The sequence below is a fragment of the Pyrgilauda ruficollis genome, unplaced genomic scaffold (assembly GCF_017590135.1).
Source record: "Pyrgilauda ruficollis isolate IOZ18807 unplaced genomic scaffold, ASM1759013v1 scaffold77, whole genome shotgun sequence".
NCBI classification, from domain to species: Eukaryota; Metazoa; Chordata; class Aves; order Passeriformes; family Passeridae; genus Pyrgilauda; species Pyrgilauda ruficollis.
The window spans coordinates 2,621,073-2,637,231 of NW_024529599.1; the positions used below are offsets into that span (position 1 = coordinate 2,621,073).

A 16,159-nucleotide genomic window follows, 5' to 3' on the forward strand; every position below is an offset into this window, starting at 1 on the left:
TATTTTTGCATGCAGAATGTGTGATTAGTTGTCTCTGTGAAAATGGAATGACATCCAAGAGTTTTAGATGGAGTATGCTGCAGTAAGGATGTGGAGAGCCTCACTGCTCAGAGTGACAACAAAGAAAAACCATCTCAGACTGGAGATAGGCCCATTACTCCTAGTGAGTAATACCTGCAGAAATGTCACCTGTTTGATACAAAATAAGTTTCTGGAGGAACACTGAACAACCAGAAATCCAGATTGCACACAGGAGTTTTAACAGTCCTAACAATCTGTATTTTTGCAGGGTCAGAGGACAGAAGAAAACAAGCTGCTGACTTTCTGCACACAACTCATTTTGAAAGCACCTGAGATTACCATCTGCATTTTATACATTCCATAGTACCAGCTTTCATTATTTCAAAATGAGGCCTGAACAATTACATAGTAAAAATATCTTGCTATATTTTTTATAGAAAGATTATTCTTCTGATTACCTTTTTGATCTTGGTCAACTCAAAACTCAAATTTATTTCAGCCAGCACAGAAGTAACAGTAAGCTGCTTAGGGGACAGAGAAATATGGGTTTCCCCTCCCCTATCAATTAACAGTTTGATTTTCAAATTACCACCATTTCATTTGCTGCAATTCTCTTTCAAATTAAAATCTCTAAGAAGGTGATAAAGCCAAGCCACTACAGATCAGGCATGACCTGAATAAAACCACCTAAAACTAGTTCAAGACAAAAATCCTACCTTGAGAAAAAAATCATTATGTAAGAGAACATACAGGAAGAAATGGAGAATAGTATAGGAAGTGCCCCAAAAGAAGATCATTATACAGAGAGAAACAAGTAACACTTGCTTCTGGTTTTGCATTCCAATGATTACCTTAGGACACTACTCAAACAATTTTAATGCAAACGAAGCCTAACAACAAATCCAGCAAGACTAATTAAGCACTTCCTAAAAAGGAAAATTTCTGTATTCAGCATCTTTCTTACCCAGTAAGTCTGCACCTTCATCCACATCTCCAATTAGGCCAGAACCAGCAGATGACAGCTCTTCAAAGAGTGACTCTGTGTTACGGTCAAATGCTCTGTTCTTGATGCCTTTGGTGGGAGTGCTGGGCAGAGAATTAAACAAGACATGAAAAAGCAGGGAGATAACACTCCCACAATGAAGAAAAGCTTTCTCTGTATTCTTTACCAGTAGTTCATTTGTTCCCTCAAACAAACCCCACAAGCTTTCAGCTGGTTTACAAGTTCCAGATTCTATTTTCAAATAATGCTTTGCCATCAAGATCCCAAACTTAAAGCAGTTGCTGATACTGAGCTGGACAGGAGTGTAAAAAATTAAAGCATATCAAGTTTTGGCCTATTGAAATTCCGTTGTGTCAGGACTTAGCCCAAATGCCTGAAGAACAGACAGCTCAGCTAAACTGGATGACATTTAATATAACAAGAATGCAAGAGAACTGAATAGTAGGAAGTCAAAATATTCCTCCGGTCAGAGAAGGGGCTCCTTTCACACAAAGCTCTTTTTACACCCTTAAGATTCACCACACAGGATAATTTTATCCATCTCATCACAAGAATTAAACAAAGACAAGAAAAAGAAAATTCCCATACACAGCATCTTTAAATAACCTTCTAAAATTTGTCTTCTTCCTCAAATCACAATAGACAACTTACCTGGAACCCTTATATCCACTGAGATCTTTATCCATATCCAACTCTGGAGTTGACTCAATAATTGCCTGAACTTCAGATTTTTCTTCATTTTCATTTTCCCCTGGGTCAAAGCAAGAGGTACATGCCCGTAAACAAAATCATCATGACCTACCAACTACATGTAGCAGTTCTTAAGCATCAACATAGGATACTTCTGTGCAAAGACTCATCAAAATAATTAAATTAAATGACCCACAGATTTTGATACCCTAGTGCAGACACTGGAATTTCTAGGTCTCTCCTGAATTTAACACAAGTCATCCAACAGCACTTATTTCCTACTACTTCTGCAATTGAAACCAAGATGTCCAACACTTGACAACTGTTTGTGCCTTTTCTACTGCCAAAAAAGGTCATAAAAAATTCTGATTCTGAAGCAAAAATTACTAAAGCCACCAATAAACAACAGACTTATCTCTGACCAATGTTCTGTACTCCTTAAAACACTGAGTAAAAATCCCATTCTCATTTGTTGCACAACAAAAGATAATTAAGTGATCAAATATGAGGTCCATAGTAACCCTACACTAAGAAGTTAAAGCAGCTCACCAGTGCACACATTTCTTGTCTCTTGAGCTGCCTGTACTTCAATATTCTTGCTTACATCCAGTTTCTCATTTGCCATCTCTGTGTCCTTTGCAAGCCCTTCAACATTTTCCTTTTGAGGGGTTTCAGCAGGCAGCACAGGAACATCTGAAGCAGCTGTGGATGCTGGCGTAGTACATTTGGAGCCTGCCTGGCTAACGTCAGAGAGCTCATCCTAGAATTGCACCATTGCCAGTAAAAAATGAACACAAAGTGTTATTAGAAGAATTGGGCTTCTAAGAATATAAACTAAGGAACAGACAACAAAATCACTATATTTTACTGAAAATTATGCAAAGACTAATGAATAAAATTAATATTTTAAGCCAGTACAGTCACCTTTAGCCTATGGCTGTTTCACTCTTGTTAAGGCAATTATAGCTGAATAAAAATGCCTTTATTTTTAATAGCAATGTTTGATCTCAGCTGATAATTTTAGTCACTACTTTCCTGTGAATGCTTCCAGAAAACAAGAATCATTCTCATTCTAAGAGTCCTTCTAGCTGCACAATGAACTGCCTAATCTTTCCAAAGCTGTTATAAAATTAATGGTTCAGAATATACATGGTACCTTAAAAAGCAGCCACTGAAGAACTGATGCAAATATGGATTTAACTGACATAAAACTGTAGTAATTCATAGAATCATAATCACAGAGTGATTTGGGTTGGGAGGGACCTTAAAGATAATTTGGTTCCAGCACCCTGCTGGGCAGGGACACTTTCCACCAGACCAGGTTGCTCCCAGCCCTGACCAACCTGGCCTTGAACATTTCCATATTTTCAAGCACTTCACTCAAGATTTATGTGCTTTCCAGTCTGAACTGTGAGCACTGGCTGACACTGAGAAGAGGACATGGAACTGTGGTAACTACTTGTCCAGTTAGATTTCAGATCAACCAAGGAACATCAGTAAACAGTTCCTCCTCAGAAACTGATTCTGGCAACAATTCACAGTGACACAGTGTCAAGACCCATAAGTATGACATTAATTACAGACTTAATCCAGCTGCTGGACTCCAGCTGGGACCATCACTCAGAGCTGCAGCAAGCACTGTGGGAGGGCAGAGTGGATTGTGTGTGACACAACCAGAGGCCACTACCTGAATACACCAACAGCCCTTTTTCAGCTCCTCTCTCATCTCCTTCATTCACTGCCCATTCATGCCCAGACCCACATCAGATGTCTGATCTGTGACTTAAGCAGCACATGACAGTGAACAACAGCCCACTTCAGAAAGGAAAACAAGTCTGCCTGTTTAGGCCAACAGTTTCTAGCACACACCATTAGAGGAATCTTGTTGGGGAAAATAAAGATGAAACTTGAGGCTGCTGTGTGCAAAATGGAGGCAGGATGGTAACTTTTTATCAAAAGTTCTTGTAAAGTTTGTTTGGGAATCAGAGGTGAAAGCAAGGCTCCTGGACAAGTCTGTGACATTTTTTAAAGAGAATGTGATTGAAGTTGTCAAGAACAAAACAGGTTCAGATTTCGCAAAGCACAAATTCACTGCATGCCTTTTTGAGGAAGAAATAAAACTGAATTTTAAGGTTATTTAAAAAAAAAACATGGAAGAGACCTGCATGTAGATGCACACTGTCTAAATTGTATTTAGCATAAGATTACTATCAATTGTGGCTTGCACGTTTCTCCTTTTGGGACTTACTAAGGCAAAATTTTTATTTGTGTGGGGACAGGGAGGAAAGCACATATTTATGTATATCAGCATAAATGTAAAGCTGGCATATCTCCACATTGAATTTGCAAGCCCTAGAAACAAAAACACATCACTAATTGCCTACCAATTACTGACAGTTCTCATTGTTTTATAGTAAATTGCAGAATAATCAATTATTAATATTTGGTTTTCTGTCAAGAGTATTCAGAAATACAGACACCTCTAAAGGAATGAAAGAAAAGAAAAAAACACTCTGCAATTTACCCAACTGCCTTCTGAATGGGGGAAGCTGAGGCACTGGCTAATGGTTCATACTCGAGCGAGCAGACACAGAAGGGAGGAAGTGGTGCCCCTTACCAAGGGCAACCAGAGCTCACACAAACGAGAAATAAAACCTCAGCAGAGCTGCTGGCTCTGTTTAAACATTTCTACATCTTTGTATTCCAAGAGCATCCACTAACTGATGCAGCACAAAACCGATCACTGATTTTCACACACAAAGCTCAAGGAAAATAGCTTGATAGCACAAGAAAAAAACAGGGAATAGAATAGTCCTTAAGGGAATTTCAAATCACCCCATATATTTTATATTTCTGACTTTATTATCTATGGTATTTTTTTAGCTTACTCTTGGAAACCACACAGATTAAACTATTACAAATGTTTGTTCTAGAACTAAAGAAAAGCAAAAGCAATTAATTAAATTACACTGAATTAATCGGAATATCTCAAAGACTAAACATTTGAAATTCAGTGCTGTGCTGACTTGGCAAAATTGACATTTTTTATCATGTTGCCAAAAGACACCTTCTGGAAAAAAAAGAAAAAATAGTTTAAAAATTCAATAATTAAATCTGAAGGAGTAACTCATCTGCAATGCTGTGCAGGAATGAGAAGAAAAGAATGACTGGTACATAACTGTCTGTCATCTTACAATGATATCCAGCAATCTCACTATTGCACAAGCTACAAAATAATGTTTTTTCATCTCTGCCACTCCCTCTGTGATACTTTGTGATACTTTTTTGGAGGAAACATTGACCATTAAAGAAAGGTTCAGGCTTGAATGGAAAATAGATGCTAGAAAGCAGCAGAGTTTTTTCACCTCTATCACTCCCTCTGTGATACTTTGTGATATTTTTTGGAGGAAACATTGACCATTAAGGAAAGGTTCAGGCTTGAATGGAAAATAGATGCTAGAAAGCAGCAGAATCTTATTTGTGCCTTGTACTGGATGTTAAAAATATTCAGAAGTATTAGAGTAAAAAGTTTCAAATGCTGGTTTTGACTTCAATATATCATGTTACTCAGCAGGTTCAATTCAGAAGTACTTTATATTCATAGCTCCAAAGTTAAGATGTTGCTTTGGACTCAAGGAACTTATTCTGAATAAACAGATTTGAATAACTACAGTTTGTGCTATTTTGTGAATTCTCATTTTAGTAGTGCATTATTTTTAGAAGAATTATACCAAGAAGCCTATTTTGACAGTATGGATTAGCCAATTTTCTAAGGGGAAAGAAAGAATCAGAAGCTTCCCTTTCTACCTCATCCCCCATCTACTCTTAGTCATAACTTGTATTTATTGTACATGTTATATTTCAGTTAGCGTTCCTAAAATCTGCCAATTCAGATTATATTGACAGCATAAGACAAAGGGAATTGGACATATTCAACATTCAACCTTCTGACTAGCACTCGTTTTAAGTGAAATTTTTTTAAAAGCAAACTCACACTGTCACTTTGATATCCCTACAATTAACCACTACTTACTCCTCCCTTTATCTCCTTATGATCTCCATGATAAATAAATGGATTCCTATTAGCTCCAAATAGTTTTTGTAGTTCTGATCATTTCATATTCCCGTGCTAGGCAGGTATTAAGTTCACCTAAGAGGAAACTCCTCTCAGTTTATTTATTTCCAAAAACAACAGTACATTCCAAAAAACCTCATGAAGAAATATATATTGGGAGGATTTACACATTCTGGAGTTCTTCACCCTGCAGATCCTCCTCCTACTGTGCTGTGAGTGCACCCTAGACTGCCAGACTCATCACACTCCAATACCACTCCCCCATTCCTCCACTCCTGCAGGTTGTTTTATTCCACCCTCTCACAGCTGGAACATAGAACAATTGCAGGAATTATAGCCAGGCTACAAGTAAGAGAAATCATGCTCACAGACTAATTTAGGAAAGTTAGGTCATTCTCAGCTCTGTGGTCTAGCTGCACCATACACCTGGTAGTAGGTAGAGGCTGCATGAACAGCACTGCCCATGTAGTAATCAAAGCTTTCCTTCTAAAGCAGTGTTAATAAAGCTAATTAGAGTGTTCCCACTACCTAGTAACATATTTAGAGTGGAAAAACAAGTTGGAACCTTTGGAAAGGGTCCTTAGTCAGACAGAAAAGACCCACTACTGAGAATAAGAGGAGAACTAATCTGTATTATCACTCATTTGAAAAATACCCCCAACACTTTGTTTCTTGTAGTAAGGAAAGTTCCCTCACAGTTCACTGGAGTAAGCAACGCATTTGGCTTATACAGAGATGTTTTAGGGGTCTACCTCCCCTCTTTCAGTTTGGTGGCTTCTTGGCTTTTTCCATCCTCCCAAAGATCTACCACCTGTAATGGGAATTTTTCCTGCCACACAAGGCAGCCAGGCAGCACTCACCTTGAGGCTGGTGTGGGACCGTGGCTGGCTCAGCTCGTGGAATTTCCAGTGCTCTGCCACAGGTGTTTCTGCCACCTCCCTCTGAGCCTCGGGCGTGAGGAGAGCATCTCCTGCAGGTAATGGGAAGATGCCCAGGGATATTGGACGCTCCTTCCTGTTGGAAAGACATGCAGGGTTCATCAGCCATCTCAGATGTCCCACAGTTTATTTTCCTGCGGCCTCTGAAATCAGCAGGGAAGTGGTGAAATTCCAGGTTCAAACATCCAGACACTGCTCCATTAAATGTGCAGTGCAGCACACCCAGACTGTGCCACAGCACCCGATAATTCCTCATTTCACAATTGCCAAGTCGATTCCATGGCTTTAAATAGCAGTTATTGATTTACACTACAGCTAATCTGCAGCAAACAACAGTTTCATAGAAATGAAACACCCGTTCAATAGAAGTATAAGACAAAAGTGTTTCCTTACTTCAAATGAAAATAGTTTTCAGCAGCCACTATTAAAAATACCGTTTTGCACCTTTTTCTCCAATATATAACTGCATAATTTCTACAACAGCAAACAGCTAAATCATCAACTGAAGCATTTGCAAAATTGTAAACAGTAAGCCTCAAGCAACTCTTCTCAAATCATTGGGTATTTTATTCCTGAAGATCACAGAAATGGATTTGTGTAAGAGAAAAGAACTAGGTCAGGGAATTACCAATGTTACAACTGGCTCAGCTAAAAATTGTGTAGTTTTACCCAAGATCAGTTCAACAACCTACTTCACCCTAAAGCTTGTGCCAGCAAAGCAAACTATTTCATCCCAAAGTTTCACTTCTTCACTCTTTCTACTTCCCTATGGCAAATAGCATTTGGAAATTCCAAAGGTTTACGTAGTAACCCTCAAAAGAAAAAAAAATCCGCAGTCAGTAGTGTGCTCAGAGAACAAAAGGATCTATTCTTCCTGCTAGCAAGAGACAAAACCACTGTGTGCAATGCCATTCATAGGATACTGTGGCCAGCCCTGAAAAGGAAAAATATCAGCCAGGGCTAGAACTGAGATAAGCAAAGTGTTTGTTCAGGCAGAACAATGTAATGCAGAAAAAAATTACTATAATCAACTAGCACATCTTTAAATTAGCAGACGGAGAAGATAAAAGTATGCACAAGTGATGGCGTAGTTTTCACATTTTAGCATTACAGAAAGCCAAGACACAACCACACGTGCTTTCTTTCACAAGGCCCTTCACAGATTAAACATAACCTAGGCAGAATTAATATCTGCGTACAAAATACATTCAAATATACGGCAAGGAGTGCTGAAAAGCAATAGCTAAGCATTTTTGGACATATTTTTGATTTTGTTTATTTACTTGAAGAAAAGTTAGTGAAGAAGGGATTTTATTTACCAATTAATCAGTAAACTCCCTTTGGTAAATTTTACATTGTCAAAATCACAACGTTCAAACAGCAAACAATTTGAGTTGGCATGAACCTTTCCAGTCCAGGTGTACAAAGATGCTCCTTGTCACAAAAACCTTTGCACCTAATTCTCACATTGGAGCTATCTTGGTCTTTCAGAAGTATTATTCCAAATTAAGTCATTAATTGTGAAGTAGTTTAGCACGACAAAGCAGGCAGCAAAGTGAGTAAAGCAAAATCAGTCTGGGTTACAAAATTCAAAATATCAGATAATGTTCCAGCATCTGCAACTGCCGGAATGAGAAACCCCACAGTGGATTCCAAGGATTCCCGCTATTGTAACAGGTCCTGCTTTGTGTTTGATTTCCCACAACACTCAGGCATGTGGGGAACAAAAGACAGGCCACAGAAGCTGAGATTATGTCAAAAGAAGGGCTGAGACCATTTTAGTGGGTAAAAAGTGCAAGAACAAAAAGTAGGAAGAAAAGCTGCGGCTGATGGAGCTGCACTGTGAGGGGCCCGGCTCAGGCAGAGGGTCCAGCACATTTCCATACTGCAGGACGCCACAAAGCTGCTCTGCTTTGCAATCCTCAAAAGAAAGAAAGAATATTAAATATGTACAGTATAAACAGTTTGCACCTGGCAGCACTTTTTTTGTCCAGATTAGGTTGAAAAAAACTTTATTATAACATATTTTGATGTGTTAGAACAGAGGTCAGGTGCATTGCAAGGCTGTATAGTAAATGAAGTTTGCAAAAGAGGCTATTTTAGAAATGAAGCTTATTGTGTGAGTGTCTGCATTAAAAGAAGTGATCCAATTAGATTGAAGCAATTTCAATTTATTTCACTGCTTGTTGAGCAGAAAGCAAAGAACCTCTTCTGCCTCCCCAGCGCCCAAAAAATATCTGAAAATGCCACAGTGAGCAGAATGGAAACACATTTTAAAAGCCTAAACTAATATTGTGAAGTGATGCATTGAAGCATTTGCAGGAACCTTTAGGAACTTTTAGATGCTCAGTTCTAAAATCTGACTACTGTTTAAAAACAGAAAAAAATTCTTCTACAATTACACTCATTCATCCTATATTTTTATCTTTTTTTTTTTTTAAATTAATAAAGACTAAGAAAATTAATTTTAACTCATATAATAACTACAGCAAATTAGAAGGGTAGGAAAAAACCTTGGGGTAGCTTCCCCAAACCCCTCAAATCCATTAAATACTCCAGGGGAGCAAAAGCACATTACAAAAAAAAAAAAAAACACCCAAACCTATTTCTCAAACCATCTGACTTGTTTAAAAGTTCAAAGTAACTTGTAAGTTACTGAATATGAAGTTCTGTTTTGGTTTTGTTTGGTTTTAGAGTTGGGAAATATTTGTCCTGGGTTTGGGTTTCCCCCCATTTAAACAAACACAGCCTTACTAACTAGGCCAGTCTATAGACTTTCACTTGAAATTTATTTTATGTCTTCATATTTAAATATTCATCCAAGTTTTTTATCAGCTACTTGTATAAACTGGTATTTTTTTCCATCTATTAACTGCTTTTCATTTGGAACAACACTTCTGCGCTCACGGCATAAAGCATACTACCAGATGAAATCTACATGCACCAAGTATTAAGAAGGAAAAAAATCACATTAGCAACTTCACAACATTAGTGTTCAGAGAACACAAATTTCCAGCATTTTTCTCATTTAAAATAAAATTTACTATTAAATTTATAACCATAGGTAAAACATGTGAAGTTTTCAGGCCAGAAAGCTGCATTTTCGAACTTTTCCATCTGTAATTACAGTATTTAAACATGCCAAGACTACTTTTGGCCACAATATTCTAAAGCATTTCTGTCTGCTACTGCTCCAGGCACATAGGACAAACAGAACATAACCTGAGGGGGGGACAGACAGCTGGCAACTTGCCATACAAGTACTGAAACAGAGGAGAGGGCAACATTTGGCTGAACAATAGTGAATATGCTTTAAGAGCTCTAATGCTTAAATAATGGAAGATTTCTTTTTCCCCCCACCAACCAATAATCAGATTTCTTGAAAATAACACGATCAATTAATTACTATGGTTTTAACATCAATTAACTGATCTTACATAAGTATTTTTATTAAAGCAGGTGCAGTTTAATAGTACAAAGCCTCAGACTGCGTACATTGATGCTACACAAGATCAGCCGAGTACCTGACAATACACTGAACGTGAGCTTTATCCCTGACATTAACATTGCAGCTTTTGCAGCAGGTTATAATAAACTGATGCTAAAGCTTTGCACAGAAAAGAGATACATAAACTGACCTTGAATAAAAGGCAATGATAAAAAATAGATTGTACCTCCACACATAGACACATTCACAACAAAACCTGACATTTCATTTGTCCCTGTTTGAAAAAGCACGAGAACAGAAAGCAGGGGAGCAGCGAGAGCACACAAAGATGGGGTTCAGTGGGTCGGAGTACCTGAGGATCCTTGGGAGATTCTGCGTCAGAGCTGGCACCCCAGTGGAAATGGAAAAGTGCACAAGCAGCAGAACAGACAGCGACACCAGGATGGCTGAGTTAATGACCACCGCCCCGCCAACGAAGCCAAACACAAACAGCAGCATGCAGCCCGGATTCATGGCGCTGCGCTGGCATGGTGGAATGCCGGCTCCAAGAAGGCTACGCAGGGGCCAAGGGGGGATCTTTGTAGGCAAAGTCTGTCATTCGGCCGCCACCACAAAAACAATGCCATCAGCAGCAGCAGCATTCCACTCTTCTGCAGCAGCTCCAAAGCAATGACATCACCGCCCTCCTCCCCCTCGCCGCTCCTCGCAGCATCAATGCAGCAGCGCAGAAGCACAGCCAGCCCGAGAGTGCTTCTCCCTCCTTCCGCGAAGGGTTCATAGATTCCAAAGCTCCCAAATCTGCATAATCTGCTCCCAGCAAGCCCCGAGGACAAGCAGGTACCATGCGCGCACACAAAGACGCGGCCAGATGGCGGCCATGCCGGGACAGTCACTGACATTTTCCCTGCCTGCCCCAACATAAACATTCCAAAAAGCTCCAATTGTTTAAGGCTAATTAATCTAGAAGTATATCTCAACGCTTAGCCACACAACAGCAAAAGCCGCTTTCTACAGATTTCTACGCTGTTCTCTTACCGCATTCCAATCATACAACAAATCTTTCTGATTCAGCCGAACTGTTGTTGTAGGATTAATGAACAAAGTCTTGCAAACACAAATGAACAGAATTTTTTTTCTCATTTCAGGGTGACAGCAATAAATAGCTTACCTAATTCTACTGTGTGTTGTGGATTCTAGCTGATCACCCCCTGTTAGCTGATGAAGTTTGGTTCTTTCCAAGTGCTCCATATAATTGTGTATCATCTGTTTAAAACGACAAACAGCAAAAAATATTTAGTAACATTTACTCGTACTATACCTGCATAGTTCTTGACCAATATATTCTCCCCCTGTAATGCTAAATAGTAAAAGCACTTAGAGATATTAAAGAAATAAAGAAAAAAGAAAAATTATGCAGAGTGTGCTAAGACAAATCAGAAGATAAGTCTATAATAAATTAAAAATATTGGAGAACTTCCTTGTACATTCATGCACAGGAAACATCGTAAAGGTGAAGAAAGTGCATGCAATATTTCAAATGTGAGTTTGGAAAAGAACTACCATATTCAAATCCATTTAAGAGTCTTAGACCTCTATGTCCAGCAGATATTAGCATTTTTTACAAACATGATACATAATATGCACTATAGGTCTAATTAAAAGTGAAGGTCAGACAATATGCTCCTCAAGTATTAAAGACTGAATCCATAGGCTAATAATCAGATTATTTCTGTAGGCAGAAATATGAAGTCCCCACTTCTCCTTTTTTCTTCTAAAACACAAATAAACTTAAGCTTTCTGTATTTTCTACAAGGGAAGTTTGGTTTTAAATTATCTAGGCTGACATCTCATTAAAAGGACAGAGTGGCTCTGGATTTTTAGCACTCAAGACGAGTTCTGCTTGCTCTCTCTTTCTCACAAGAGACAAGCACAGGCCAACATGGTATTCCTACAGTCATGACTTGTTTAATGAGCCCCAATTCCCATGGCCAAAGGATGCTGCTCTCAGCATGGAACTGATCCAGGACATGCATGGGGAGAAGGACGAGGTATCACTGCATCATTCCAAGGGTTTCTTTTGGTCACATCTCTGAACTCAAAACTGGGAAAGCCTGAGAAGCCTATGTACAATCTGGTATTTTTAGCACTTCCAACGTTCACGTTCACAGATGAATAGGGCTCTAAGAACAATAAAGGAAAAAAAAAAAATCACAGGTGTACTGCAGAGGAATTTAGTGCACTTTTTTTCCTGAGACATATTCAGGAACCTTAACAGCTCCTCTAGTTAAAAAAAACCAAACAAACTACTCCTTAAAATTGTAATTTCTTCTGCTGTTCTACAAAAGGTATACAAACACTTCAGAATAGTGATACTCCAGGCATTTGTACAACCAGTTTATATAATCTTTTCTTTTGGGGGCAGCTGCACACGAGTACTGAACTCAGCAGGACCTGGAAACCTACATTTATGTGTTACTCTCAAGACACGTTTGATGCATCCAAGTTTGACTTTCAGATGCCACCAACCCCCACTAGTTCCAGCTTCTCCTCAAATGCTGTTTGCCAGCATTAACTACACAGGAATTCTTAGTTTCAGATTTTTCTGATCAAAGAAACCAGCTTAAGACATCCTGACTGATGGATATTCTACAAATCAGTAACTTATGTTAAGTGCTGGTTACATACAGATGTCAGCTTTCCCAGCATTCACCTGAAATAATAAATATAATTCAGACCACAACAAAATATCATGCTATTTTCAGAGAAACATTATACAATACATTTGGACTGCTGTCAAAAGCTTACAACATTTATCCTCCAACAAAATGCAGTGTTTCACCAGACCATCCCATTTGTTTTCTGGTTTTAATGCTTGCTCACACACAGAGACAAACAAAAGGCACAAAAGGACTGAAAGCTCCACCTTCAACCATCCACATTTGTTTTTTTCCATTTTAACCAAGCAGCCAGAACTAGGTACTCTGCTTGTTCCTCTGCATAGTTTTTCACAAATTTATTATAATGCAGATAGTTTAGGAATTCCAGGTGAGGGGGGACTCCCAAGAGTGTATAATTTTGAAATGCACATTAGACCATTCCATATCCTATTCATGTATTCCCTCATCATGGGAGGAAGATGTTATTGACTTGCCTACAACACTCCCATTTTCAGCACACCAACTGGTTTCTCAAAGTTAAATTTTAAATAGAACAACTGTTGTGTTTTCAGCCAGCGAACAGAAGATGAGTGTCTAGTACCTCTCCAGGGAACTGCTAACACATAGGAAAAAATAACAGGGTCAGTAAAACCCACACAACATTCATGTTTTGCAAAGGACATGGTTTTAACCTACTCTCTTCCCTCCTCTCAGCCAGGTTGTTTTGTTCACTGAAAGTTCTCATCACATTTATTACCCACAGAGGCTGGAGGGCACATCAATTTAAAGGACTGTTCAGTTTCTATTGTTCTGTAGCTGAAAATGAAGCTGATAATAAAATAAGCAAATCTGTAGATCACATACTTCAGCACAATGCACACAAGCTATAGGAACTGAAAAATAAAATCAAAAACAGAATGTGCAGTGCTGCATGGCAACTGAAGATTCACAGAATCATGAGGTTCTATGGGCATGTGCAGTGCTACACAGCAATTTCTCCACAGACCCAGGCTATATGTGCCTGTGGTGTCCAAAAAATCAGAACAGTGGTACCACTCTCTGCCTCAACTCAGGGTCCCAAGGATAAAAGTTCACAATACTGGAATACTGTCCACAAGGAAAAGAGTTCCTCACCCCCCCTTCCCATGGGATGGGGAGCTCCACAGCTAGTCCTGTAGAGTCATAAGAAATGGTGTGTGAATTCCCAACTTCCACAAACTTAATTTGAAGGTTAAAGTAATAAATACTGCAGCTTATTGAGAAGCAAGCCCACTCTAACTGCTCACCTGCAATAGAACTTTGAAGACTCACTCCAAAACCAGTGGGATTTGAACCAGATAACATTCAAAAACCTTTTCAATCTAAATGACCCTCAAGCTTTGGCATATCCATGAATCATGCCATTCTGATCCAAAAACCTGTAATGAATTAATGCACTAGAATTCTGAGGACTCAAAATCTGATTAGAAGTTCTGCTGTTTTGAGATTATTCCACTATCAAAATAAAAAGGTTTTAATATTACTGACAATTTTATTTTTTTTTTACTTAAATGGATTGAATTGCTCTCCACTCAGCATAATTTTTACTGAAGTTATGTTGGAGGACAGATGATAAATAATTGACTATGTCTACCCATCTTCAATACAAGCTGCAGTATTTAGTCATCCATAACCTTTCACTATGGACAATTTGCTCTGCTGCCCATGAAGTCCACAAGTATTTTGAATACAACCAGTTGTTCCTAGGAATATACATCACAAACACAGAGCACTTCAGCACTGTTGTAATTAAACACATTGCTCAATTATTATTAGCTCAGGCGATTAAAGATAAACTCAGAACTTGGAAGAATTACCTTAGTTAACAGCATTTCACAGTTCAGGTGTTAATGATTTTAAGGCACATGTACAAACCAACTACAACATGCTTTTGAACACATTACAGAGTGCACATGAAATCAACTCCCTTTGAATGCAATGTCTTTCCACCTCATAAAAATACTCAGATTGGTTTCCTCATAGGGCACGTGACAAGTTTTACAACTGTAGAAGTGTTACAAGGTTCTTCTACATCTTAAACTTCAGCACTCAGTAAAAGACAATGAGCATCCTGGCACTCATTTCAATTTCTACCTTTACAAATACAACCACACCCAGTGTATACAAGCCTGGCACTTGTCACAAAAAAATGTGGATATGCCATGTTGGGGATGTTGTTACCTGCACCTTTGTCTTAACCAAGTCCTTTATACCTTCCTTGCTCTTTCGCTCCTCCTTCCTTTTTGTGTCACTGCTTTAGCTCCCCCAGACAGGTTTTAGTAATTCTTTGGCTGTCAGACCAGGCTCAGTGCTATAGACCCCACTGCTTATTCTGCAGATCCAATCAGGCTAGACACAAGCAGCTCCTCCCTCTGGAAATGTGCACCCAACTGTGTGCATATAGATCTTTCTCTGTACCAAATAATTAGATATATTGAGGTAACAGATATTTCTAGAATCTCCTCGATTCAGTATCAAAGTCCTAAACATATTTCCATGTAAGTACCTTTTTTTCTTTCAGGGTTTGTGGTGGGTTTCTCACCGAAGTAAAAGCACCACTCCCACTGGACAGCTTGTGCATCATTATCCACACACAAGATGGTGTTGCTGGGAGATACATTAGTACTTAAAGATGTTACATCCACGTTTTATAGATCAAGCTGTTAATGCTCAGCATAAGGCTTTAGAAAATCTATTTGCTTGAATTTATATCCAAAGTCTAATCTCACAGACAATGTGACAGCTGCCCATGCTCAGCTATAATTGTAAATAGACAACTCCACTAGCCTTCTCTTCCTGTCCCCTGCCCAGGGACTTGCTGGGGATATATGTTTATCCTAATGAACCTGACAAAGTCCATTCCCAGTGCCAGAGCCAAGCTCACTGTTCTGTCACATTGTATCAGTGCAGAACACTGAGGAACTTCCATGGCCCAATTATGCTTCATTAAACTAAGCCCATATTCTGTGTGTCAGGGAAAGATATCGAACTGCCTCAGCCTAGTGTTTCCCAAAGGAGAAAAAGAATAACTTCCTTAAATAGATAAAAAGAGGTTTATTTTAGAAGCCTGTGCAGAGAGAGGCCACAGGTATTAGTCAATTCTCCAGGAGATCTCAAGTATTGCTTTGCCTCAGTTTCCCAAATGAGTAATAAACATAAAAGCCTTAGCCAAGTCTTTAAAAAGCCAGTGCCATAGTTATGAAGTTACACCCTTTAGCTCTGCAGAAAAAAAGAAAGTAAGATCCTTTACCTCCTACTCACCAGGTGAAACCACCCTGAATGGTTTGT

General features: G+C 38.9%; 1 protein-coding gene across 8 annotated transcripts in view; it reads right to left on the reverse strand.

The window, feature by feature from the left end:
• The window catches only part of SPAG9 (sperm associated antigen 9), a 61,764-nt gene that overhangs the window by 24,866 nt on the left and 20,739 nt on the right, over positions 1 to 16,159 (reverse strand). For 6 of the 8 annotated variants that reach the window (XM_041486455.1, XM_041486452.1, XM_041486453.1 and 3 more), the window contains exons 4-8: positions 11,344 to 11,438; positions 6,650 to 6,803; positions 2,264 to 2,474; positions 1,676 to 1,775; positions 986 to 1,107 (exon numbers count right to left, since the gene is read on the reverse strand). In XM_041486455.1, coding sequence (XP_041342389.1) covers positions 986 to 1,107; positions 1,676 to 1,775; positions 2,264 to 2,474; positions 6,650 to 6,803; positions 11,344 to 11,438 — 682 coding nt within the window. Of the gene's footprint in view, positions 1 to 985; positions 1,108 to 1,675; positions 1,776 to 2,263; positions 2,475 to 6,649; positions 6,804 to 10,527; positions 10,742 to 11,343; positions 11,439 to 16,159 lie in introns of those variants that run through there. The other 2 variants (XM_041486458.1, XM_041486459.1) reach the window with 2 other exon arrangements.